The sequence below is a fragment of the Stigmatopora nigra genome, chromosome 11 (assembly GCF_051989575.1).
Source record: "Stigmatopora nigra isolate UIUO_SnigA chromosome 11, RoL_Snig_1.1, whole genome shotgun sequence".
Classification (NCBI taxonomy): domain Eukaryota; kingdom Metazoa; phylum Chordata; class Actinopteri; order Syngnathiformes; family Syngnathidae; genus Stigmatopora; species Stigmatopora nigra.
In genome coordinates this window covers 13,849,965-13,877,594 of record NC_135518.1, presented here as the reverse complement: position 1 = coordinate 13,877,594, position 27,630 = coordinate 13,849,965, and the positions used below count along the sequence as shown (strand labels likewise).

Genomic DNA, 27,630 nt, shown 5'->3' with positions numbered 1-27,630 from the left:
TAAGAGAAACAAAACGCAAGTATTTTTCTTTTCAACCTGCGTGTTTCGACATCCAACAAGCAGACAGGACAGATTAGCGCCACCGCACATTTTATTATCTTAAATAATACCCGCAATTCAACATGGCTTCTTGTGTAAATACTGGCCTATATGTGCTTTACAGTCAGGTTGTGGCTAGACACACCGGCTCTTGTCATAACAAAGTACACGTGGATGTGTAGAAGAAATGTTAACTCTCGCACCAGTCTTTTACAGCCCTCGGTCAACTAGTGGCCAAAACGCAAAACTCCACTAAATACAGATGACGGCCACCTTCCGACAACTCATTTATAATTACCGTATTTTCACGACTATAAGGCGCACTTAAAAGTCATGCATTTTCACCAAAAAAGACAGGGCGACTTATAATCCAGTGTACTTTATATATGGAAAAAAAATGTATCATTCATTGAGGGTGCGCCTTATAATGCAGTGCGCCTTATAGTTGTGAAAATACGGTATATGTATAGATATAGCTATAGGTATAGGTATATGTACATGTACCGTATTTTCACGACTATAAGGCGCACTTAGGTCTTAAAATTTTCTCCAAAATAGACAGGGAGACTTATAATCCAGTGTACTTAATATATGGAAAAAAAATTAAAATTGAGGGTGCGCCTTTAAATGTGGTGCGCCTTATAGTCGGGAAAATACAGTAGTTTCCGAAAAAATAATACATGTACACTACCGTAATGTTAGGTGTGTTGCTTCGCATCTGTAAAGAAGTTTTTTAAATATATAGTCATTCATCTTGACTTGATTTTTGTTCATAGATTGTTGAACACAAAAATTAATTAGATGGATTTGAGCTATAATAAAGACTGAAAATTTACAATTTTAAAGGTCACTTCATCCTGAGAGAATTCTTCTATGGCTCATCATTCAGGGCATTTTTTTGTGTAAACACCCATACCGATTTGTCAGGTGAGTAAATTCAAAAAATTATGTTCTGTAAATATCTACACGTTGAAGTACTTTGGGGGTATTGGGGAAAGTCTTAGAGTTTGATTGTGTTTTTGCAACTAAAATAACCTGTTTGGCCCAAGAAATTAGCTTAAAATTTGTGCTTACCAGTACAGGTGGTGTTGCAAATCTACAAAAATACCTGGAATATTGACAAAAAAAATTGTGTTTCAAATTATTAAGCACATTTTCGTAGAGTCGTGAGGATTTACGGTAAATAACAAAGTCATTCAACATATTTATATTAGTGTTACATTACTTTGGCTTGTCTTTTTTGTCCAAGAGAAGTCCGACCAAATTTGGCAGCTCTATCTCCAACAAAATACACAAATGTGTCGTATGAACAATCTAGGCTCGTAAAAAACATGTCAAGGGAGCCTTAAAAAATATCTGCATTAAAACTTACCCTTCTGCTTGACACATTTCTTCTGATACTGAAAAACACTCTGGTACTTCTGAAAAATAATATAAAAACTCAGTTTTGAAACTTCTACGATCATTTCCACGAATATTCAATTGGGTTCAAGTCAGGGGATGCTACAAAAACCATTATTTTTCTGCATTATATCCTCGTTTTCACATTTTTTTGGCAGAAAACACATATATATCTTATTTTGACAATTTTTTGCGCCTTACCATCTCCTAGTCCATTATTCCCAAACTAAATACTACAAAAATACTTTTAAAACTCACTTTGGTGACCTTGGGTGACTAAAAAACATCTTTATACACGACTCTACGGCATAATAATTTGGAACACAAAGTAATTTCTCATTTCTTTCAAGGGCAGCCATTGTTAAATAAAAAACGCCTTGACGAGGCTTCTATGTTACGGCGGCCACGTTAGGTTCCTAATTTGAATTCTATGGCCGACTCGCAAAAGGCGAGGGGGCGAAAAAAAAAACCCCGACGAACGAACACAGATGCTACATTATAATTCGCTGCCATGCTATACAATACATCATTCATATACCCTGCCAACACTCAACTGCTCCCTGGCGTGTCCGCTACACGTGTGTTTGCTTAGTTTCTCGGCTTTTTCAGCTGAAGTGTTTTGTTATATTATTCATGACATATGTGAAAAGTGTACAGGGAGATGAAAGAACAAATATGAATAAAGGCACGGAGGGGGGTGAGGGGGGTTCAAGTACGCCAAACGACGCAATGTCTTTTCAACTCTGGGCCAATACCTAACTTGCAAATAAAGTTGACGTATTAATGGTCGGAGAGTAAATGTAAAAACAAATTGCTTGGCAAAATATATACGATGAAGTTGAAGTTACTTATTTGCAAGGGTTTTTCTGTATGAAGTGATTAGAATAAAGGCCATAAAAGGGGTCGGGAAACTTTTTGACAGAGAGAGCCATAAACAATTCATATTTTTAAATGTTATTCCTTGAGATCCATACTGCAAATTTGAAGTAGTACATTAAAATTAGTTTTTGGGAGCTTTTCAGTGCTTTGAAAGTACAAAAAAGTTGCTGAACATTATGTTATGTTATGCAAAAATGCACTAGCATTGTTATGTTATGCTAAAATGCACTAGTAGCATTGTTATGTTATGTTAAAATGCACTAGCATCGTTATGTTATGCAAAAATGTGCTAGCATCGTTATGTTATGCAAAAATGTGCTAACATTGTTATGTTATGCAAAATTGCACTAGCATTATGTTAAGTTATGCAAAAATGGGCAAGCATTATTATGTTATGCACACATGCGCTAGAAATAGTGCCAACGCCGAAGTGATAACGTGACGTTCCTATTGGTGCATTCCGAACTCCATATTTTAGCTCACAGGTTAGCGGAGAGTCATTAAAAGAGCCACATGTGGCTACAGAGCCACAGTTTTACTACCCCTGGCCTACGACAGTCTCCTCATGAGTGTTTACATCTTTACCAGGGAGCTTGTTGTGATTGGTAGGGACAAGTTGCTAATCAAAATGCTTTAAATAAGTTTAAAATCTACAAATATTAGTTTTTTTTTCAACTTGGTATAATTTGGGAGCGTGGGATATTTAAGAGATGGATTATACGGGAATACTTCCCAAAAATCTGACTGCAAATTACTATCAGAAGAATTATTCTTAGGTGAGGAAAACATAACATACCCACACACCCACCCACACACATTCATTAACCGAGCTCCTTCTATGGTTTAAATTATAACCAATATCATTGCACATATACCCAAAAGCCTGCTGGGTAATTAAAGGGATTGGCATGTTCACTGACTCCAGCAAAAAAAGGGACGAACCAACATTTCCAGGGAAGTAAAAACACGGCAGCTATTGAAGACTCAAATATTTTGCGTAAATGTACATCGATTTTTTTGTCTTTATGTTTTGGTTTGTTTGTTTTTTTACTCAAAGAAAATAAATATATATATTTATATTTTAGCCATCTATATTGTCGTACATGTGCTAATGTTTTCGACCTACAAATGGCAGGCAGTCAAGTGGCCGTTACGTTTTATACGAGCATGTGAATTTCGTTGTACTCATCCCGTCCATCTTCGTCAAAGTTGGGCGAGTCTTCATCGCAATCCAACTGTGAAGATAAAGAGGTTAGTACGCTCAAGTAGAAGGAAAATACATTAATAAATAGCCAAAAAATCTTTAATTTTTAAAGATTTTTTTGCCTATTTTCACTGTGCATTCCTAGTGTTTTTTTACCCAAAAACTGCACATTAAAAACTACAAAATGTCTTCTCTTTTCCAATCTAAAAATAGAATTTCTCTTTTAAATAAACAAATTCAACCTGTTGAATTTATTCTGCGGTTTTTAACACCCAACCACCAAAAAATCCAACAACCCATTAAGGGATTTGAACATTTCCAGGTAGAAACCCAAGATATTCCCTTTTGAAAGAATGTAAAGCTCAATATTTTCATTAATTTTTGGAGATACTAGCCTTGGACACCCACACAAACCGGTTCTAATCCATCCTTACTTGAAAAAATAGTGACCAAAGTTCCAGAAGGGGGGCGGGGGTGAGACAATTGCTGGAAAGCCCCAGCCACTAGACCTACCGCCTGGAGCTCACGTTCCTCAAAAATCCTGGAGAGGATGACGCGGCGCAACGGCACCGTCATGATGAGGACGAAGGGGAATGCCAGGGAGGCGGCGGTGGACTTCACCACCCACAACGCCACGATACAGCCCAGCTGAATCATGGTGAACATGTTCATTCGCCATGTCTTCACCTGTGGACACAAACATGGGATACTTGGTAAAAACATCAAGGAATTGACAGCGGATATCTCCGTCCATCTCGGAATGGTCACTTGTGTTTTTAGCTCCATCTGGTGGAGGAGGATTGCTGGCATACTGATGGAAATCTTTAGAAATTGACAGTTGCAATGAATAGTGGCTTATTTTTTTTTATAGGCACAAACAAGTGAACAATAGAGTAAACTAGGGAGTTAGTAATGGGGTGAATTTTGACAGTTAGGTAATTTTGAGGGTGATTTATGATATGATTTATAGTGCAGATGTTTTTACTTGCTATTTAATGAGGTAGTTGTGTGGGTACCCAACCCAAAAGCATGGGAGAAAATAATCAATCCTTTCACAATCCATAATGGCATTAAAACTAAAGACTAATACATAACATTCGATGTGCTGGGAATTAAAATTTGTCAGGAGAAAAAAAATGAATGAATAAAGTGTTTTTTCCATCCTCTAACCTTATAAAAAATGTTATGCTGAGTATGAAGAATTATACAAAAATAAAAATCACAATCCTATGCTGTGCAAGTATTTTTAAGTTACAAATACTGCAAATTTTGTGCTTTTTTACATGAAAAGTAATACTTTACTAAAATAAAATATAGTCGGGATTTTCCTAAGAATATTCATAAATCTATTTTGTATAGTATTCAAAAGTTACCTTTGCTTTTATCAAAGAATACTGCATTTGCATTAATTGCTGACCTTTGACAGCCTAGTTGTTTATTTATTGAGGTCATCCAAAAAAAATATATATATATATTATATATGTAAGGGGAAATTTGCTCCAATATAGGAAATGGAGTATATTAAAACAAATGTCCCACTTTACCTGTACCCAAAAAGCTGTCACATTCTGCAAATGGTCTGGTAGTATTTTGCATGACAGAGCACAGGTGTGTGGTAGTGGGCGGAGTTTCTTGTGGCACACCTGCGTCTAATGACGTCAGCAGAAAATTGTAATGTAGTTCAATTCTTACCCGGCAACTATTTAGGCTCCCATCTTAATATAAGTTACACAACGTGTGCGATAAAAACAAAGTGACTTTAAATGGAAAAAACTACAAAAGTACACAGAATCTATCATGAATATAACGGTTGAACTCTGAGTGTTAAACGGATTTGGTTAGTTTTATGCATTTTTTCTTCATAAAATCCAAGCTTAGCTTAATCAAAGTACTTCATATTGGTGTTTTTTTTTTTTTTGCATATAGATGCCATAAGTGTTGGATATTATGGGATTGCAAGTGTTGAGAACCACTGACTTGAAGTATTTTCATTTTGATTCCTATGATATGAACTTTGAATAAAAATGTATTTGCTATGAACTTGGAATAAAAATGTATTTTCTATGAACTTTGAATAAAAATGTATTTGCTATGAACTTGGAATAAAAATGTATTTTCTATGAACTTTGAATAAAAATGTATTTGCTATGAACTTTGAATAAAAATGTATTTGCTATGAACTTTGAATAAAAATGTATTTGCTATGAACTTTGAATAAAAATGTATTTGCTATGAACTTTGAATAAAAATGTATTTGCTATGTCCTTTGAAAAAAAAGTATTTGCTATGAACTGTGAATAAAAAAGTATTTGCTATGAACTTTGAAAAAAATGTATTTGCTGTGAACTGTGAATAAAAATGTATTTGCTATGAACTTTGAATAAAAATGTATTTGCTATGTCCTTTGAAAAAAAAGTATTTGCTATGAACTTTGAATAAAAACGTATTTGCTATGAACTTTGAATAAAAATGTATTTGCTCTGAACTTTGAATAAAAATGCATTTGCTATGCAAATAGACGTCAGTGCGATCATTGTTAGGGGAAACCCCGAGCTTGGACATTTTTCATTTGAATGTCATCACTCCGGCTCTTGGGCATCTGCGTCAATGCTGGAATCCATAACATCCCCAAAGGCTAAAGACAGTCATTTCTTTGCCCAGTCAAGCAACATGACTTCTAAGAACGGAGCCGCTTTGGCTTTTGTCTGCAATCAGCCACGGCCGGATTGCGTTCTGCCGTCCAACCGCTAATGACAGACTACGCCAAGACTCGAGATATTCTTGCTGTTGTCTGTGTTTGTGCGAGTACACGGAATAAAAGAACTTTGGGCTCAAATAGCACAGCAAACTGGAGGGAAACGTGCCGTTACCTTGGTGACGTAAATGTGGTCGGGGTGGTGTTTGGCCGGCGTGACCATGAGCGTGATGCGTTCGTATAATTGGATACCCGTCAGGGAGGTGACCCCCATGTACAGGAAGATGCCAAAGAGGACAGCGAGCGGGATGAGGCGAAGTACGTCGGTCATGACGATGGACATGCCTGAAATGAGATTTTAAATGCACATTATTTGGCCATTTTGAATTGACTGCCTTTAAGTTCATTATGCAAGTACAATGAGATTTAAAATATGCAATAAGAATGTGCAATATCTTGGAAATCAGTGTAATATATTAGACTCTCTGCAATATATTAGAATTATGTGCAATATTTTAGAATCTGTGCAATATTTTAGAATCTGTGCAATATTTTAGGATTCTATAAAATATTTTAGAATTGTGTGCAATATTTTAGAATCTGTGCAATACTTTAGAATTATGTGCAATATTTTAGAATTATGTGCAATATTTTAGAATTGTGCAAAATTTTAGAATATGTGCAATATTTTAGAATGTGTGCAATATTTTAGAATTATGTGCAATATTTTAGAATTTTGTGCAATATTTTAGAGTCTGTGCAATATTTTAGAATTGTGCAAAATTTTTGAATTATGTGCAATATTTTAGAATATGTGCAATATTTTAGAATTATGTGCAATATTTTAGAATCTGTGCAATATTTTGGAAGGTGCGTAGTATTTTAGAATGATGTGCAATATTTTAGAATTATGTGCAATATTTTAGAATGTGTGCAATATTTTAGAATCTGTGCAATATTTTGGAAGGTGTGTAGTATTTTAGAATGATGTGCAATATTTTAGAATTATGTGCAATGATTTAGAATCTGTGCAATATTTTAGCATTTGTGCAATATTTTAGCATTTGTGCAATATCTTTGAATCTGTACAATATATTTGAATCTGTGCAATATTTTAGAATTCACCTAGCTGGGATGTGACTTTTTATACTTTTAGACTACTATGTTTTTTTTATTTTTATGGGGAAAACACACTTTGGAAATTTTGAAGTAAATGATTAGGCCTACCGACAAGGACTGCGACAAACAGCCCCGTGAGTCGTTGTTCTTTGACCTCCTGGATCATGGGCTTCTCCCCGGGCGCCGTGGCTTTGCTCATGACGGTGAGGGCGTTCACGTGGGTGACGGAGCGCACCGTGGCCGCCGTTAGCCAAGGCAGGCCAAAGAGTGGGCAGAAGGCCCCGAGAATCACAATGAGGAGAAGATCCAGGTGGAAGCCCGAACCTTTCACCAGACGACGTTCCTTCTTGCTGACGATGAGCCTGAGAGGGCGACAGGACGGAGATGCGGCATCTTGTGATGAGTGGTCGGCCATTAAAATCATCCAAAACAATTTTTGACTCATGCAAAACAGACAGTATTTTTTTAGCAAATTTTCAAAGAACCATTTGGTATATTTGGCACATAATACATAATCAGTAAACTAAATATTTTTTGATCTTGAAAGAAATGCTGTCAAAATGTATCTAAAAATAGGAATGAGTTTAACATTTGTTCTTACAAAATGATTGGCATTTTTTTAGGTCTTCTGAAAATGTAAACAAGTGGAAAAATGCTACTATCTACTTTTTGGGATTTTTTTTTCAGCTAATAGTGAAATGTTCTCAGATAAAATAACAAATCGGTGTACTTACGAAGTGATTTGAGTTTCCATGAAAATGAGAATAAATACAAGAAGGGCAGGTACAATGGACGCTCCCATTAACCAGGTAGGAAAAGGCTGTTTATCTCCAAAGGGACTGATGAACCAGCCTCTCTTACTCGGAGCCGTAACCGAAAAACCGGATGGAACGTTGAGTTTCTGAAATTCCACAAAACACAACAAGATAGTCAAGAAAAAAGGCCACTTGGAGAAATTCCGAGTATTTTCTATCCAATCTTACCTGTGTGTAAGTGTCTGTGATGGTATAGTCAACCAAGACTGAAATTAAAATAGAAATGGGAATCCCAAAGTCCCCAATGATTCTTCTGGCCTGTGAGTCCAAAGAAACAAAGTATTTTCTGAATCCAGTCTGAGTAGAAAGTTCAAAATAACATGGGAATGATTACCTTGCCACCTAAAAAACGACTATTTCTGAACTTTCTGAGGAAGAAAGCCAGAAAAAAAGTGCCCATCATGAGGACCAGAGACAGAAGAGCCGTATTGGGTTGGTTTTGGATGTCATGTTGCTCTGGTGGAAGGGTTGGGAGGCCGGGGTACCATGACATTAATGGATGCTCTTGAAACACCTTTCCACAAAAAAAAACAGATACAAAGTTAGACATTTCGGATCAAAAGTTAGATATTTCTGATCAAATGTGATCAAACAGTCATTGCAATTGCCTTGAGAAGCTTTGAAAAAGTCTCGTAGATGAAGATAAGGGAGATCAGAAACGCAAATATCTCTTGAGTGAAGGGTGAGATGAAGCGAACCAAAAAGCTGCCTTCAGCCGCCACCATCACCAGGACGATGAAAACCAGCCAAAAACCGATCCAGACTCGACCGGTCAGGTATTCAAAATCGTAGGCCTGACAGAACTGAACCAAACACACTTGTTATTTCTTTACAGAAGAAAAACAGGACCTAAAATCCTTCAAATATGGATTTACAATTATGTGATACCTTGTAAAATGCTTCCTCAAACACCAGTAAGGGTCCGGAAAAGCCAATGATGAGAAGAGGCTGACCACCTAGTAGTGAGAAAATGACTCCAAGTGTTGCAGTCGAAACAATCAGTTCAGTTACTCCCATCATGCCTTCTGTTTTCTCTCCTTCAAAAAAAAACAAACAAATAAACATGCTTTATTTTTAGGCATAACTGTATACCGTCATGTTACCGTATTTTGGATGTTTAATATATGCCCCGCATTTAATAAACTCAGGTATATTTAACGGCAGGGGTATATTAAATGGCGCACAAACAGGAGGCTCAAAAAATCAAAAATCATTTAATATACCCGCGTTTATTAAATGGCAAAATACAACCAGACCAGAATCAATTGATGACAATTGTAAGAGACCAGATTGGATAAAAAAAAAGTAATTTTGTTTCTTTACAATGAAATCCTGGAATGTTTTGGAGAACCTTTGATATTCAAACGTCTCTGGTTCAGTGTAAAATGGAAGACAATAGATTGTCCTTACCTAGCAAGCCTCCAAAGGTAATCGTGGGCGACAATGCAGCAAAATAAATGAAGATAACAGCAGCGACACATTGCATGTCCACGGCATCTTTCAAGTCGCTGGCGTAGTTCGGGTAGCGTCGTCGAATGTCGTGGATCAGTCCTCCGAAAGGGATCCCGGAACGCTTCAGTGGGTCGATTTCTTGGTCTCCGTCTTCTTCCTCCTCTTGAGTTACATCTAAATCAAGGGTGTTAGACTCAATTTCATGTGGGCCGGACCATTTTAGATCTAATATTTTCATTTTTTAAATTTATAATTGGATTAAAAGAACTGGATTAAAAGCCCTGAATATTCCGTTTTTTATAGATCTAAAACAATGTTTATTTTAGCTTTTTTTATATTTATTTTTAGATTTTACAAAATTATTTTTCAACTAAAAACACAGTAAAAAATGATTAAAAATGACAATTATTGATTTAAAAGGGAGAAAATCAGGAAATTTAATATACATCTATTCTCTTCATTTTAATTTGATCCTAAAACAGAAAGTCGGCACTCATAATTGACTTTACCAGGCCACAAAAAATTATGTGGAGGGCCAGATTTGGTCCCCGGGCCGCCACTTTGACATATCTAGACTCTAGATGAAGATTTGATCGATTACCTTTGTTATTCTGCTCCATGCCGGACGAGGAATGATGCTTCTTTAGCTCCCTCTCCTTCCGCTTGCGTAGCATTTGCTTTTGGAAGTCTGCGACAGTCTTCAGGAGGTCTTTGCCCTCCACGTCTGATGGAGGAATGACAATGCTGTAGTCCAGGAATTCGTTGATACCGTTTAGAAGGTCCTGCCTGTTGTCTGCGAAATAAGCCACCTCGTGGAAGTTCTGAAATCCAACCCGTACACTGGATGATTAATAAACTAGTGGCTTAGAGTTGGAACTACTAAACTAATACTATTGTCATTTTTAAATACCTTGTCAGACATGAGTGTTGAGAAGGAGCGTCCAATCTCGTGGTAGTCCACATTTGACTGGCTGGGTCCGAGTAGGACAAAAATAAAGCGGACAGGAACCGGGACCTCCAAGACCGACTCTAAAAGGACGGCCTCGTTCAGCCGTACGAAGGCCATCGCCGGCTGTTCCAGGAACTCAACGCAACCTGGAAGAAAAGGCAATCCAGAATATCTTTTTTGAACAAAAACTTGACTTTATATATTATACATATTATATCTAAGAGAGAGTTTAATATCTAAGTACAGTTTATCATCTAAGTACTGTTTAATATCAAAGTACTGTTCAATATCTAAGTAGTGTTTAATATCTAAGTACTATTTAATATCCAAGTACTGTTTAATATCAAAGTAGCATTTAATATCTAAGTACTGTTTAATATGTAAGTACTGTTTCATATCTAAGTACTGTTTAATATCTAAGTAATGTTTAATATCCAAGTACTGTTTAGTATCTAAGTAATGTTTAATATCCAAGTACTGTTTAATATCTAAGTACATTTGACCGGCGACCAAACGTTCGGCTACGGTTAAAAGACCGGTGTGGTTATATCAAATTGAAGTGGACTGCAAAAATTTGTGAAAATTTGACGTGAGAATCGAGTCCTATTTTGTCTTAAAGCAACAGCCATTACCAACTAAAACAATCACAGCTTCGGCATCCCTCGGTATCTTGGCAAGCAGTTTCAAAGATCTGGCCGCCGCTGGATGACTCTCCGGAGATACGGGGTGGAGGGAATTCTTGGAGGAAGAACAGTACACACACACAGAAGATCACCATGATTATTCCGCACAACATTATGTGACAGCAACAAGTGGCTTGGGAGCAATTACATTGATTTTATTGAACCAAACCCTTGCCATATTCCACCTCCCTATGAGATTGCATATTGACGCACGCACCCAACACCCAACATTTCAAAACGCACCACGACAAACGCCAACGTTTGACATCACCTCGCTCACGCATTCGAAAATTCACAGTCAATGTATCAAGAAGGCTTCAAAAGAAGTGACTCATCGAATAATTCAACGCATGCGGTCAAGTCGACTTGAAGCAGAATCTCATTTAACAAATGCAGGTTTCCCACAAGGATTTATATTTCAATAACACTTATTTAATTTTAAGAGAGGAACTGATTATGGCAGGGTCAAATTATGTCTTGGGATTCCCGTAAGAAGAACAATGAAGAGACAAGAGCATGTGGCTGTATTGTTTCGGTTACTTTAAAAAAGGGGAAACTACGGCTTGGGAGCTACGTTTGGCTCTTTTGATGGGTTTATAGGGGCCTAAGAAAAAATAGGGATACACTAATAAGAGTGTCAATGCCTCTACCACTTCTTCAATCATAGTTTTAGCGGTAAAATGACTAAAAAAGGCAGATATTTTTATGTATTTTTGACTTTTAGTCAATTCTGAGTATGGCTTTCAAGGAATATGAATTGTGAATGATTTATTGCTCTGTTAAAAAGCTTCCAGAGGGTTTAAAAAATCGAATTGATGCAATTGATGATTTTCATTGATTAGCAATGGCGTAAAATTCAGGGACTTTTTTACTTTAAAAATGGTGAAATGATGAAAATAAGGCAGATATTTTGATGTATTTTTGACTTTTAGTCAATTCAGAGTATGCTTTCAAGGAATACTATTAGAAAATATGAATTATTTATTGCTCTCTGTCAAAAAGCTTCCAGAGTTCAAATATTGTGCAAAATTGAAGTGAGGAAGGAAGTTTTTGCAAAATGCAATTGATGATTTTCATTGATTAGCAAGATTTCAGGGACTTTTTGACTTGAAATTATTAAAAGAAAGCAAACATTTTCATGTATTTTTGACTTTTAGTCAATTTTGAGTATGGCTTCCAATGTAGAACAATTGAATATGAATTATGGATTTCTTTCTCCGTCAAAAAGCTCCCAAAAAGGGTTTAAATATGGTTCAAAATTGAAGGAAGGATTGAAATTTTGTGCAAAATGCAATTGATGATTTTTAGGTGCACTCAGAAACTAAAGCATACTCACAAACAGGCTGACAAATACATCCTGTTTAGGGTCGTAGGTGGGTCCTTTCCCATCTCGTTGTTCTTCTACTTCTTCAGCCACCAATGGCAAGTTGGTATCCTGGACATGGTTGTGATTAAAACTTCCGTGAAGACTGGCCGATGAGTGCAGGCGATGGAAACGATTCTTCATGTCGCTGGGGTGACTAAAAAATGCAAGAATATTGGAAAGTGTGATACAAAAAAAACACTTTAATGTCACTTCAAACAGATCTATGAAGGGCGTGGGACGTCATGGCATTTCGGAAAGCACCGTTATTGTGGAATTTTGAGAGATTTCTCTCGAATTTCTGGGGCTAAAGTGGCTCATTTGTGAAAAGACATTAACGTTAAAAGGGCAACAATGTTCAACTCCCTTTGATGTCATCTTAAAATTCATCACTGTCCACCAAATCCAAATGGTGACATCATTCCTCTCATGAAGACCACATGGTCTAGTCCAGGATGATGATGATGGTACCAAACTTGGACAAAAAAAAAGAGCCGTTCCGTGATGACTCTTCCGATTCGAACGAACGAGGAGCCAAACGCTAACGGCATTTCGATGTGTTTCTTTCCACGTTGTAAATCTGATGTCTGTCTCATAATGACTGTAATGACGGAGGCTTAGTTTCCCCTTTTATGGAAGATGCCAATGATATGCCGGGAATTTACGTGGAAAGGCTGAAAATTACCGCAACATGGCCCAATTGGAATTTTGGCACAATTTCTTTATTTTATTCGTATTAACTATTCCGATTTGAGTGGCATTGTCAATCATATCGAGACCGGAGAGTGACAGAATCGTCAAAAATGATTAATGAACCTCTTACTTCCAAGAATTGAGGAATTAGAAGACACTGATTTGCCACTTGTTACGATAAAGGTGATTTTTTTTCATTGGCAAAGTTTTTTTTTATACTTGGACAGGCTTGAGCTGTTTTTGTCCCGCTAATGCATTTTGACAGGCTAATGTATTTGGATGACGTAATCCTTCAAATCTATACGTCTAATCAATTACCGCCGTGATGTTTTTAGGACAGTTTCACTGGCGTGTCATTACCGTTTTAAGTCAATATGTGGGAAAGCCTTTGGGCGGTGTTCACAATATGGGAATATAATAGAGATGTAAACATTATATTATATATTGGAATGCTTAGGTGCTAACTGGTTGAGTCAGAATCAACCATAAACAATAGCCTGGGTTGTGTACCTGCTTCTGATTGGTGCTTTTTTGGGTGAATTCAATTGGACGAGTTGGTTCAAGTGGATTTTTGAGATATTTTTAAGGGATATGATGAACTGGAGCCACATTTTTTTGGGTGAACTGTCAAATTGGATTTTATTTGGTTGGACAAGTTGGTTTGAGTGGATTTTTTAGATTATTTTAAGGGAAAAGATAAACTGGAGCCAAATATTTTGGGTGAACTGTCAAATTGGATTTTATTTTGTTGGACAAGTTGGTTTAAGTGGATTTTTGAGATTATTTTAAGGGAAATGATAAACTGGAGCCAAATTTTTGGGTGATCTGACAAATTGGATTTTTTGGTTGCATGAATTGGTTTAAGTGGATTTTTGAGATTATTTTAAGGCAAAATGATAAACTGGAGCCAATTCTTTTCTTTTGGGGGGTCTTACAATTTGTCTTTTTTGGTTGGATGAGTTGGTTCAAGTGGATTTTTGAGATTATTTTAAGGAAAACCATAAACTGGAGCCACATTTTTTGGGTGATCTCTCAAATTGGATTTTTTGGTTTATAATTGAATTGAATTGACTGGTGTTAAAAACTATTTTTTATCAGGTTACATTGGGATCTCATCTACTTTTTTTTCAGTTAAATATCAGTTAAAATATTTTTTTAAAAGGCCTAAATCGCTCATCCATAGACTTATTATAATTGTTTTGGTAAATAATATCTTGACTAAACTTGCTAAACAAACTCCACATGTGCAATAAAGTAAAATTGGTTGTCCTAAAATGACTTTTAAGTGTAGTGGACACATAGTTGCTACAACACTCAAAACATGGACCTCTTACGGAATGATTTAACACATTTAAGAAAAAATATTATGAGTCAAAAGTCCATTGAAAGTTGCAATGTCACCATGATGTCACGGCGTCCCCCAAAAAAACAGATTGGAAACTGTCAAATCAATCTTTTCTGCCAAAAAAACACTAAATTAATAAACAACTTCAATCCCAAATAACTATTTATTAGTAATGATGCTATTTTGGTGGAACTTGTTGCGTTATCTCCTGAATTTTAAGGTTATTTTGTGTTCTTTTTGGATGGAAGAGGATGGCAAAGAAGTGTTTTAAAGCGAGCAGCATCGATAATGGTCTTGGCTTTTGGATTCGGGCACGACGGACCGCAAAACAGCTTGGACATCTGCAGCCTTGTCAACCGCAGGAAAGTTCAGATGATGAGCCAAGTCTTGTTAAAGCAAAACATTCTGGAAATTCCCACTGTGGCTTCCCTGTGTCAGCCTTTTTGTAACACCAAAACCAAAAGAATAAGGAAGAAGGGGAGATTGGATGGTTTCATACGTTGTTGTACATATGTTAACATGGATTTAAAATCCCTACCAATTAAAGAATGGTGTCTTTCCATTGGTCGGTTTTTTGAGGGTTTGAGATTAAGATGTTTTACCAAAATAAATGGACAGATTGGATCTGGATTATTGGTGAAATTGAGATTAAATTCAATTAGAAAATTTGAATCAAAGACTTATTGAGTAGTTATTCGAAAAGGATATGCTAAAATGTTGTTAAATGTGTAAAAAAAGGAACAAATTTGATCATAGACAGCCATTTTGGACTTTTTAAATGACTTTTACGTCTATTTTTTGTCAAGTCGAGTTAATTTAGGAGCAATTTTTAGTTCTGAGTCTGCAGTTTTCTGTTTTTTTGTTCTTATTGAGCAGTTATTCGAAAAGGATATTATAAAATGTTGTTAAATGTGTAAAACAATTAACAAATTTAATCATAGACAGCCATTTTGGACTTTTTCAATGACTTTTATGCCTATTTTTATGTTAAATCGAGTTCAATTTAGGAGCGATTTTTAGTTCCGAGTTTGCAGTTTTCTGTTTTTTTGAAGTATTTTCATTGGTTGTTCAGAGTGAAAAGCAAATTTAAAGGCAATAAAATCATAGATAGGGTTTTTAACGCACCTATGTTTGAGCAAAAGAGCTCGAAGAACGCAGGATCGGTCTTCAGGTCGGATTTGATCAGAGATGATCATAGTTTCCACCACCAGATGGGCGATTCCAGGCAGAGTGTTTTGGTCCAAATCCAGAAGGACGGCACCTGAAAAGAAGGCACAAAGTTGTCAAGTCACTTATTTGGAAAGAAATACTTGTCAAAACCCATTTACCGTGTGTAATGGTGCGCCGAAGCTCCAGCAAACTTCGAAAAGAAAGCGAAGCCACGTGAGGTTTTCCCCAACGGTCCGTTTCCTCCTCCACGTCCTCCTCGAACTTGATCCAGCGGGCTCGCTCCTTCCAACGCATTTCATGGTCTTTCTCCACAATCAACTCGTTTAACTCCACAAACAACTGGAGAGATGGAAAAGCAGACAAGATATGAAGCTCATTGAAATGAATTTGTCCAACGGTGCACCTAAAAAACCTCGTGTGTCTTCTTCTCGGAGGCCCGTTTCTTCTTCTTCAGGCTGGAGAGTGGCGTTGAACTATTGCTTGCGCGACCAATCTGCAACCGGGAGGACTTTTTCACCAGGTGACGTCTCACGCCGGGGTTGTCTTCGAATCTATGACCTGCCAGAAAACATTTGGTTTTCATGTTATCTTGAGAAGTTTTTGACAGTTTTCCAATGTATGAATCGGTTATTAGATTGACTTTGGCCATTCCTCATCTGCCACTCGCAGTTCTGGGTTCAAGTAGTTAGCCAGGATATGCTCCAGCACCCCTAGAGAGCCCTTGTGAGGATAAGTGGTTCAGCAAATGAATGCATTATTTAAAGACAGACCCTAACCAAATCTAGAGGGAGACAATAATGATGCCCAGAAATACTAAAGTATATCATATTTGTTAAGAAAAATGGTATATATTATATATAGATATATTTATATATATATATATATATATATATATATATATATATATATATATATATATATATATATATATATATATATATATATATATATACATATATATATATATATATATATATATATATATATATATATATATATATATATATATATATATATATATATATATATATATATATATATATATATATATATATTGGATGCCCAGAAATACTAAAATATATTATATTTGCTGAGAAAAATGTAGTATATATTATATATAGATATATTTATATATATATATATATATATATATATATATATATATATATATATATATATATATATATATATATATATATATATATATATATATATATATATATATGTATATATATATATATATATATATATATATATATATATATATATATATATATATATATATATATATATATATATATATATATATATATATATATATATATATATATATATATATATATATATATATATATATATATATATATATATATATATATATATATATATATATATATATATATATATATATATATATATATGTATATATATATATATATATATATATATATATATATATATATATATATATATATATATATATATATATACATATATATATTTGTATACCCATTCCTATACCTATATATATATATTATATTTTTTATACCTATACCTTTACCTATACCCATACCTATACATATATCTATACATATACATATCTATATAGATATATATACATATATCTATATAGATATAAATACATATATATAGATATTGCATAGTGCTGTGTGTTTTGCGGTAGTTAAAGTGTGCATGTGTCATAAATGTGGCAAGTATAACTATAGTCAAGCATCATTTTCTTGAGTTCATCACTCAAAGCGTCACAAGTGTTATTATGCTAAAATTCCATACAGTGTGACTAACAAAAATAATTCCATGGAGCAAATTTCCCCCCGAGGAATCTCCCATTTTGCTGATGTTATGTCACCCAAACGCCACTCAGACTAAACACGTGTATGGAAATAGCCCAGTCAAGATTGTCAATGAAATCTCTTTCCGCTCCAGCTGTGGCAAAGCCCCAGGACAAACGCACGGCGACCGATCGATACAAACGCGGGAAGCGCCATCAACAGTCAAGCAGCATATCGATTGTATCGATGTCATGAATACACGAGTGGAGCTCATTTTAACCACGACTGGAAACAAACAGCCATCGATTCCATGTCCCTCATGAAAATAAAATCCTACAAAATTACCAATTAACCAACCAGAACTCACACTTTTCCTATCCAATCTCGAATTAATCTCCCACTACTTACGCGGGGAATCTTCTGGAGAACCCAATTGCGAATGAATGGACTCCAACAAGTCGTAGTCGTCAAAATTGAAAACAAACTCCTCAAATTCCCCAAAGCCTTCCACGCCAAACGGCGAGCCTTGGTGCTCACTCGGACGCCGCATTGGCGAATCCGCCGACCCCGTCCGAACACCCCGTTGAAGCTCGGCTCCATTGAGCTTCTCTTCGGCCTGTTTTTCTGTTCCATCTGGATCGCTCATGTCCAAAACCTCCTCTCTCCAAGGTGGGCTTCCCGAGTCACTAGTCCACCACAATTACACCATGAAACCCAAATGGAGTCCAATCCGAGAATCCGAGAAGATGCTATATGCCAGCGGCGGGGCAGAAAGACGCACACAAGTTCAGCTGTTATGGCGAAGTGTAGAAAAGGCGTGGCTTTGGAACTGAATCGGTTCGGTGGCTCTTTTGTTTTGGGGCGCGTCCACACGGGCCATTGATTTGGAGGTTGTGCCAACATCACGATGGCGAGGGCGTCGGAGTAGAATGTGTGAGGCCAGGCCAGTGCATATCTTACTTTAGCAGAGGTAGAATGTGGGTATGATTACTAGCAGTTAGCCATTTTTTTATATTATAATCATTCCATGTATCTTGTCAGGTTTAAATTTAACAATCTTTGGCATTTATTTCGAAGACAATCAGTAGCATTTATATCATTAAGGTTTATGGCCAAATTAAAAGCGTATTTTCATTCATTTTCCAAACCAGTACACCCATAGAAAAACCACCAGGCACATGTGTGGGAATGCGTACTTGGTTGTAACAGTCCTTAGAATTTATTTCAAAGTTAATCAGAAGGATTTATATCATTCAGATTCATGGCCAAGACCAAAGAGTATTTTGATTCATTTTCTGAGCCAGAGCACCCATAGAAAACCCACGCAAGTAGGTGTGGGGGAATGCACATGCGTACTAGACCATAACAATACTTGGCATTCATTTAAAAATCAATCAATAGCATTTATATCATTCAGATTCATGGCCAAATCCAAGTAGTAATTTCTTTTCATTCATTTTCCGAACCAGAGCACCCATAGAAAACCCACGCAACCCCATGTAGGGTAATGCACATGCATACTAGACCATAACAATCCTTGGCATTCATTTAAAAATCAATCAGTAGCATTTATATCATTCACAATTATGGCCAAATCCACATACTATTTTCTTTCCATTCATTTTCCGACCCAGAGTACCTATAGAAAACCCACACAAGCACACTTAAACTCCGCCCAGACACACCAAAACCCACCACAGGTCACCAAACCCTAAAAAAAGCCTAAATTTAACCTCATCCATCTTCCTATCCTTTCATGAACTTGTGTCATGGCAAACGTCCAAACGTAGAGTCTCAACAGGTATCGGCAATTAGGCTTCACTTTACAAAACATCCATCAAACTTTGAACCCGGAGCCCGCCAGTAAGTCACGTTGTGTATCGTAGTAAGCAAACGATACGGGACTCGTGCATTTACAAAAGAAAGAAAAGGAAAGGTCGCCACGGCGCGTATGGCCTGTCATGGTGAAACATGGCTACCCGGCAGCTGTGTTTTTAGCGGCTCTGTTTTTTCGCTTTCTAAACAGTCAATGATTACTCTAGTGTGTCAAAAGCAGGAAAGGCCAGAGGCAGGGTCGCCTGTGAAGGAGAATCGACTGCAGGCTCTATTAGATTACATTAGATTAGATTAGATAATTTTTTTTTATTTATACCATACTCGGGGAAATTCACTGTCTATTTTTCTTTTAGTACATACATGTACGCCTGCTTTTGTATCAGTTTTTTGGGGTTCATGCATTTTTTAAAGCATTTTTATCAGCTAATTTTGGTTGAATATAATTATGATATATGTAGGTTTAGATACATAGTTCTTAATTTAAACAAATACCTGAAAAATATCAAAATTATGTGACTTAATGGAAGAAATTGTGCTCCTTTCATTATTACAATGTCATTTGCCAACTGTAGTAAAGTACTTTTATGTATTTTTTGTCAGTATTTTTAAGTATTACTTAAACTATGACTTTAATTCAAGATTATCTTTTAATATCATTTATTCAGGAGTCAGAAAATGTCAAAAAAGTGTTCTTAGGGCATCCAAAACTGACCTTAAATATCTTTTAGGTTGGAGAGAATAAGTTTTGTGAGAATAATGTACTATGTTTTTAAAAAAAAAATATTGCCCATCAATTTAAGTTAGTATTTTACAAAATATATTTTGTCTTTGAATGAGCAGAAATATGTGAAGTAGTAAATTGAAAACAGGTTATTTCTGGTATATCTTAAATATATGTAGAGTATTAAATATTTGACACTATTTTGCGTTTAGAAATAAATTGAAAATAGTTTATTTCTGGTACATATTATATATACTATTAAATATTTGACATTATTTTGCGGCATCTACATTATTTTTTGGTATTGAGACAACAGAAAAACATTTTTTGTTGAATTTAACAAGCCAATATTTCACATTTGTGATTAAATTGACATGTGACGCTCATTTTTTTATGTTTTTATCATTTTTGGGGAATTTTTATCAAGTTATTTGCCATAAAATTAGGTGTACTCAATAAATAAATGTGATGAAATGACTTGTCACTCACTTTTCATGTCATCCAAGTCAACAGTGGCCAACATTTGTGCCTCGGCTTCATCTGTGGGGACTTTTTGATAGACGGCCGTCTCCATTGCCGTCATACTGCCGATGCAAATACGCTCCCTCAGATCGTAGTTGCAGCGTGGGGGGCCGGCCACGCGGTGGCGAGACGGCTTGCGGCAGAACCATCTCGGAGTTGTGCCGGCGGTTTTGGCAGCGGAAACCCGCGCCGAGGTGAGCCTGACAAAGAAAACGCACAAAATCAGACATTTAAATGATAAGATATCATTTTTAAAAGGAGGTTCAGTCCTGTTTTTTTCTGTGTGGAGTCTACACACTCTGTTTTGTTTCTGTAATGCTCTCACAAACCACAGGAGGGCTCTAAAACGCGGTCAACATAAAAAAAAAACAAGAAAAACATACATAAATGAGTCAAAAAAAGCATGCAAAAGCGTTTTGGAATCATAATTTGGAGCATAGTTTCATTTTAAAATATGAAAATAGCCATTTGTGTATTTGGAAGACCTTTTTTTTCGTTTAATCTACCATATTTGTGACAATGCCTATAAATACAATGAGAAACAGCAACCTGTCAAATACTTTTAGTAGCGTTTTATACTCGAATATGTAGAAAATCCCTTTTTTTAAAAACAGCAGCCCATCCCAGTACCTATCGCCAGACACCTCCTCTTTTCCATCCTCCAGGCGGTGCTCAATCACATCATAGCCTCCCCCGTGGAAATCCCTCTTGAGCGTTAATGTGCCTTTCTGTTTTTCGTTCTCCGAGTGGACGCCGTCGATTGGAAGAACTTCTTCTGAGGGATCTTGACTCTCCGAACTAAACTGAGAGCAAGGAGAGAGATGGAGGTGAGCGTGGTGCAAAGAAAAATGGCTGACCGACATGAAAATGAATGGAAGAAAGAGCCAGATGTAGCTCTGGAGCCACAGTTTGTGAGCAAATATTGAGAAAACACATTTTTTGTTGAAAATCGTAATAAAGGGGATACATTTCATTAATTAAAACAAGGGTGTCAGACTCTGAAGTTTTAGATATAATATTTAGATAGTTTTTTAGAAATGGATTAAAATAACTTGATTAAAAGCCATAAATATTCATTTTTTATAGCTCCAAAAAAGTGTTTATATGAGCTTTTTTCTCTTACAAAAGGGAATATATCTTTAAATCATTATGTTCCATATTAAAGTAGAAAACTGATATTTTTATATATTTATAGATTTTACAAAATAATTTTTTAACTAACAACACAGAAAAAAATGATTAAAAAATTACAATTATTGATTTAAAATGGGAAAAATCAGGAAATATAATATACATCTATACTCTTCATTTGTATTTGATCCTAAAACAGAAAGTCGGCACTTATGATTTACTTTCCCGGCCGCACAAAGTGATGCAGCGGGCCAAATTTGGCCCGCGGCCCGCCACTTTGACACCAGTGCATTAAAACATATTCTAGCTAATCCTATATTACCTGCGCTTCAATGTCGGCTATCTCGAGGGTGGCAGACGTCGCCCTTGTGCTTATTTGCGACTCTGCCTCCTCCTCGTCTTCCTCGTGGATGGTGGGCGTGACCTCCGATGGCGGCAGGGACGTCTTTCTTTTCCTCCGTTTCCTTTTGCGACGGCGTTCTGGGCCACGCACTTTCTTGCGTAAACGCTGGGGTACTGGCAGGTGGGTGGAAAGGGGGTGATGGATGTGATGGAATGAGTGTCTGTGATCTGGATTGGGGAGACAAAACTTGAATGACAAAAATGCATTGTGGGAAAATGGCTTCATTCAATATGTACGAACATTCAAAATCTTTTTCCGAGTAGTTTGGTCCCATCCTATCTCCGCCGGTCGAAGCTGATTCGCTGATAATGTCAGAAAAGTGTTGGACAGAAAAAGCTTTCTCCCACTCTTCTTCATCATCATCATCTTCCTTTTGGCCAGCCAATGATTGTTCTTCGTTGTCTTCATCCTCCCTTACCTAGAAAAATAAAAACAAAAGTACAGTATGAAAAAGTGAGCGCATGAGCACCCTCCAGTGGTAAAAGTGCAGATATCAGTTTCATGCTGGAAAAAAGCTGTAGTATTAGTAGCTTTTGTTCATTTTTCTTTTTATCTGTACTTTATTTCTTGTTGTTTTTCAACAGAAATATAACTAAAATAACTATTTAGTCAGAATAAAAAAATAATTTGACAATTTAAACACAAATAAGATAACTAATACAGACAAATGCTTTACTGTATGAATAAACAAACATTAGTTATCATATTAACGTCTATACCAAATTTAGAAATGTATAAATCTACATGAAAAACATTTGTCTTTTAGTTAATTACTTTTTTTAATGACATAACCTCTTTGTTAGTCTATAAATCTTTAATCCGGTCAACAATGAGTATTTACTACCCACTTAAAAACATCCAATCAACATTTTCACCTTTAAAAACACCACAAATGACCTCATTCTATAACATAACTTACATTTATATTTAATATCCAATCACCCCAAGCTGTATACTAGTACAATCCTAACAATAGAAGCATCAATCCATATTTCAAACATAACACACTTGAATAAGATGACATCATCACAACAAAATAGCCTGCAGGAAAATGTCTAACGCACTCAGAGAGCGCCCCTGGAGACAAGGGTGGGGGTGCCGTATCCCCGGTAGAAATGATAGCTGATTCTGATAGGTCAAGCGGCTTGGGAGCAGTGCATCCTTGCCTCCTGATTGGTAAGTCTTAGTGAGTCCATCATTTAATGATGTGTGCTCTCAAATTTCTCCGCTTTGGGCTCCATTAGCCGCTAATGACCAGGGAAAGGATGCGTTTAAATACGTCAGCTATATAGCAGCCAAAAGTAATAAGAGCCAGACCCAATAGAGAATGCTGGTGATAAGTAGTGAGTGAGATCTTTTTTTAATTTTATTTTTATTGTACTACAGTACACTTAAGTATTATAGTAAAAATATATACTGGGATTGGAGTTGTGTTGATGGAAGAGTTATGTAATGGGGAGTTTATTATTACTATTTTTTATGGTTTATCATGGATGAATATTTCTGGTTTATAAAAAAATATAAGATGGGAGTGAAGGTTAAAGTCAATTTTGAATTTTTAGAGAAAATGTACATTAGAAATACTCATAAGAGACCAATTTTGCTCTGCAAATGTCAAAATGTCTTCAATATCAACTCAGCTGCAGGTTAAATAAGGCAGTGAGGCAATTTTCAAATTTCTGGACTGTATATTAACCAAAATTTATATATTGAGTTTTGCAAGGCATGCACAGACATGGCTGACAGAGTTGAATCAATGGGGGTTGGGTGGCTATGGGTGGGGAGGGGGGAGCTTTTGGTTCAAGCTACCCGGCACCGACCGACCGAGCTGACTTCCAGAGTTTGAACCAGCGGGGGTTGGGCTGCAAGACACACCTGAATGCAATCCACTGATTGCACTTGCAGGACACTTAGTATTGTGCAAAGTTTTCCAGGTTGAAACCAATGCACCCCCCACACTCACTTTTTTGCCCATATTATAGTTTGCCAGCCCTAATTAAATGAATGCCTAGTTTTAGTATAATAAAGAGGAGTTCTGGTGTAACATTATACAAAAATAATAATAAAAAATAAATAAAAAATACAAAACCTTATCATAAGACCTATTTCAAATGTGGGCCATCATAAGACTAGGCATTTTTTTAATAGTGCTGGGCAAACTATATTAAGGGCAAAAAAGTGAGTGTGGGGGGTGCATTGGTTTCAACCTGGAAAGCTTTGCACAATACTAAGTGTCCTGCAAGTGCAATCAATGGATTGCAGTCAGGTGCGTCTCGCAGCCCAACCCCCGCTGGTTCGAACTCTGTCAGTCAGCTCGGTCGGTCGGTGCTGGGTAGCTTGAGCCAAAAGCCGGGCCGCCACTTTGACACATGTGGCATAGGGGGGCTCTCGAGATGGCGACCCAATTTTTTAGGAAAATGCTTACCTGGTGCAAGTTGAATAAAACTGTCTCAGGAGCATGACCGCCCATAGCCATTGGATTTGAGGGTAATCAATTGTGACAGAGGTGCAGGGGTCGGGATGGAGATGGCTACTATTGCGGGGAGGGGGTCACAATATAGGATGGGGACGGGGAGTCCACTCCAGTGGAGAAACAAGAGACCCACTTTCAGCCCTTCTCTTTTACAGTCGGGCACCCAGGAAGCCTTTGGGGTGGCATCACCTACAGCACAGGGTAAAAAATATTAATAATTTCATAATTAAGTGACCTCTTTTTCTTCCATTTTTTAGTCTTGATGTCAATATTTTCCATCTCAGGTCATTCCTGTAACCACAACAAGTAATTATGTTTAAGAAGAAGAAAAAATCTGCTAAATCATCCAAATAACTCATCCTAGCCTGAATTTCTGCAAAAAAAAACACCCTTCAAGGACAATTATTACCACCACATCTACCATCACAACATCATTCCTGCTGAGTCATGACAATTTGACCTTAAAAGCATCCCTAATTTGCATGTAATATCGTCCCCGATGGCTGAAAATTCGATGATTTAATATTTAAACAACGCATAAAAACAGCGCATCCTTGCAAGATTGCAGCAATCTACCCAATTTTTTCTTTCTGCCTAACAAAAATCGACGCGTCTTCATTTATCTGCAGGATGTAAAAAGATGATCCTGTAAAAAAACGACATTCTACGACATCCTTGTGCAATCAGGTTCATTTTTTCCATCCACATTTCACGCTAGAAAATAAAGTACGATTATTGTGTTTATACTCGAGCGTACACACACCAATTAAAATGTTTTTAAAAAGCAATAATATATTGATTTCATACCTGGGATGTTTGAAGAGCGATCTGAAAGAAAATAAGCAATTTAAAGGATTCAAATGGTCCTGCTAGTTCGATAAGCTAGTCTTGTATGAACACGTTATTTTTTGGATGGGTTTGATAAAAAAAATAAAAAAGAATCCACGTGATCACGTGACTGTAGCGGACTACCAGATTAAAAGATGCGTAGACATGATCATTAGAAGTACAGAATAATACTTGTATTTTTTTACTTATCTTCGTATTTGTGATCACAAGTTAGATTCCAGCATGTTCTATATTTTTTTTAAACCGGACCCGGAAGAGGTCAAATCCTTCTCACATAAACTATAAACAACTAGGAAAAAAATGGGGTAAGTATTATTCCAGGTCGTAGATTCTCATTAGAATATTTTAAGTACATTAGAGTGGGTTTATGTAAGTATATTTAGGGCATTTTTGGTAAGTTTTAATCATTGTTATACTTATATTTTTGTGTACTTTCCTTGTTTACCACTTGATGGTGGTAATGAAATTCCTCATTTCTAAAAGTTAAGGAGAGTTAATGTATAACATTAAACGTCATCAGCATCATTAAAGTATATTTTATTAGTACTTCAGACACATTTTTAGAGTAAAAACAACAGGAAAGCTGACAAACTATGTATAATTTATGTATTTCTTATTTAGGGGACAGTTTAAGACGTTATGTGATGCTCAAGTCACAAAAATACTGTATACTGTTTGTTTTTTTGCACATTTCATAGCTTTTGAGAATCTATATGATATTTATATTGTTTTTTTTAAAATCCCATATAGCAGAAATTGTATAAATACATGTTACCATTAATTTTAAAAGTTGTTGACTAGTATTTCCATTGCTCAGAGGTAGAAAATGTTAAATATGATTGTCTTATAAGGCACAAATAGTTTTAATATGTGAGTTTAATGTTCTCAGTTGGACACAAAATGAAAACATGAAATTTCCATACAGGTGAATCAACCTGGATTTGAACCCAAGACACCAGAGCTGCGAGACCGTCATGCAAACCACTAGGTCACTGTGTCAACTTTTTCCATAAATATAAATCAAAAAGTGAGGGAAACTATCTACTTGCTCCCCACTAGAGGCTACCCTGACTCCAAATATAGTCTTTAAGAAGAAGAATGACTCAAGATGGGCCACATTTTGATGACAAAACCCCTTTAAAAACAGCTCAAGATTTAAAAAATGCACAACTGGTTTAGTTAGTCTGGATTATAATTGTTATTCTTTCAAATCTAATGCTATGTAAAAGCAGAAAAACACATCTGGACCACCAAACACGTGTAGAACATTTTCTTGTCACAGTTTGGGGAAAAAAACTGCAAAAAATGGGGGTGCGGTTACACTTCTACAAGAAAATCCATTTTTATCCTGAAAAAAATGTCCTGACATTTCACTAAACCATTAATAATTCCATCATCTGCAGTTATTCCAACAATTGTGAGTATATTTACCATCAAGCATCAGTAGTTGTCAGTGAGGTTGTCATGTGATTATAGGTTTCCCTGATTAAAATGGCCCTTTAAACCCACTTCTCATTTATTCCTAAAGACAAGTCAGGCGTCACTAACCAAAGTGCTTTAGCTAAGTGTATTCCAAGCTAGTAGCTTTGATTACACGGCACCCCAAAGAGGCTACGCTTTGTTCCCTCCCGGGCAGCTGTTTCTCGTGAAAAAAAATGTTACAATCTGGGCCAAAGATGCAAGAATGACCGAAAACTAGACGAGGAGACGATAAATGTTGTCCCTTATCTTTGCCTATGTCTACTTTCCTCATTAAAATTGTTGAAATTATCATATAGAAAGTACCACACTGTGTTTATGTATTCAAACAAGTACACTATGTGTATATACTAAATTGTTTATGTATTCATTCATCTTCTGAGCCGTTTATCTTAAATCTGCCATTTATTTTAACATGGTGGTGAGTTAAATAAGACATTTGTTCTTTCATTTTCTGTTGGGTTTATTCTGTTTTATTATTATAATAGTTATATTAATTCATTTCTTTATTAAATCAATCTCTTTCTTTTCTTTGTATTAATTCATTACTTTGTTAAATCATTCTCTTTCTGTTTTTCAAAAGTCTTAAGGTCACGCCAAGTCATCTTTAACCTAG

At 36.1% G+C, this 27,630-nt stretch overlaps 1 protein-coding gene and 1 long non-coding RNA gene across 3 annotated transcripts; one reads left to right on the top strand and one right to left on the bottom strand.

Annotated features, from left to right (window-relative positions):
- Window positions 1–73: 73 nt before the first annotated feature.
- On the bottom strand, window positions 74–25,661 carry slc4a3 (solute carrier family 4 member 3). Its single transcript, XM_077727549.1, is given in 23 exon segments — window positions 74–3,554; window positions 4,037–4,210; window positions 6,394–6,563; window positions 7,446–7,699; window positions 8,072–8,238; window positions 8,321–8,410; window positions 8,487–8,666; window positions 8,761–8,955; window positions 9,041–9,189; window positions 9,563–9,778; window positions 10,206–10,425; window positions 10,515–10,699; window positions 11,186–11,291; window positions 12,573–12,756; window positions 15,763–15,898; window positions 15,966–16,144; window positions 16,146–16,365; window positions 20,647–20,879; window positions 21,310–21,482; window positions 22,133–22,380; window positions 22,454–22,631; window positions 24,639–24,875; window positions 25,494–25,661. Coding segments are annotated over 22 exon segments (3,786 nt in total). The 5' UTR covers window positions 24,690–24,875; window positions 25,494–25,661; the 3' UTR covers window positions 74–3,476.
- On the top strand, window positions 24,800–27,043 carry LOC144203933 (uncharacterized). 2 transcript variants are annotated; one of them, XR_013327795.1, is made up of 2 exons: window positions 24,800–24,887; window positions 26,461–27,043. It is a non-coding gene; the product is annotated as an uncharacterized LOC144203933 (long non-coding RNA). The 2 variants fall into 2 exon arrangements; XR_013327796.1 differs by lacking the exon at window positions 24,800–24,887 and adding an exon at window positions 25,657–25,840.
- The last annotated feature ends 587 nt before the right edge of the window (window positions 27,044–27,630 follow it).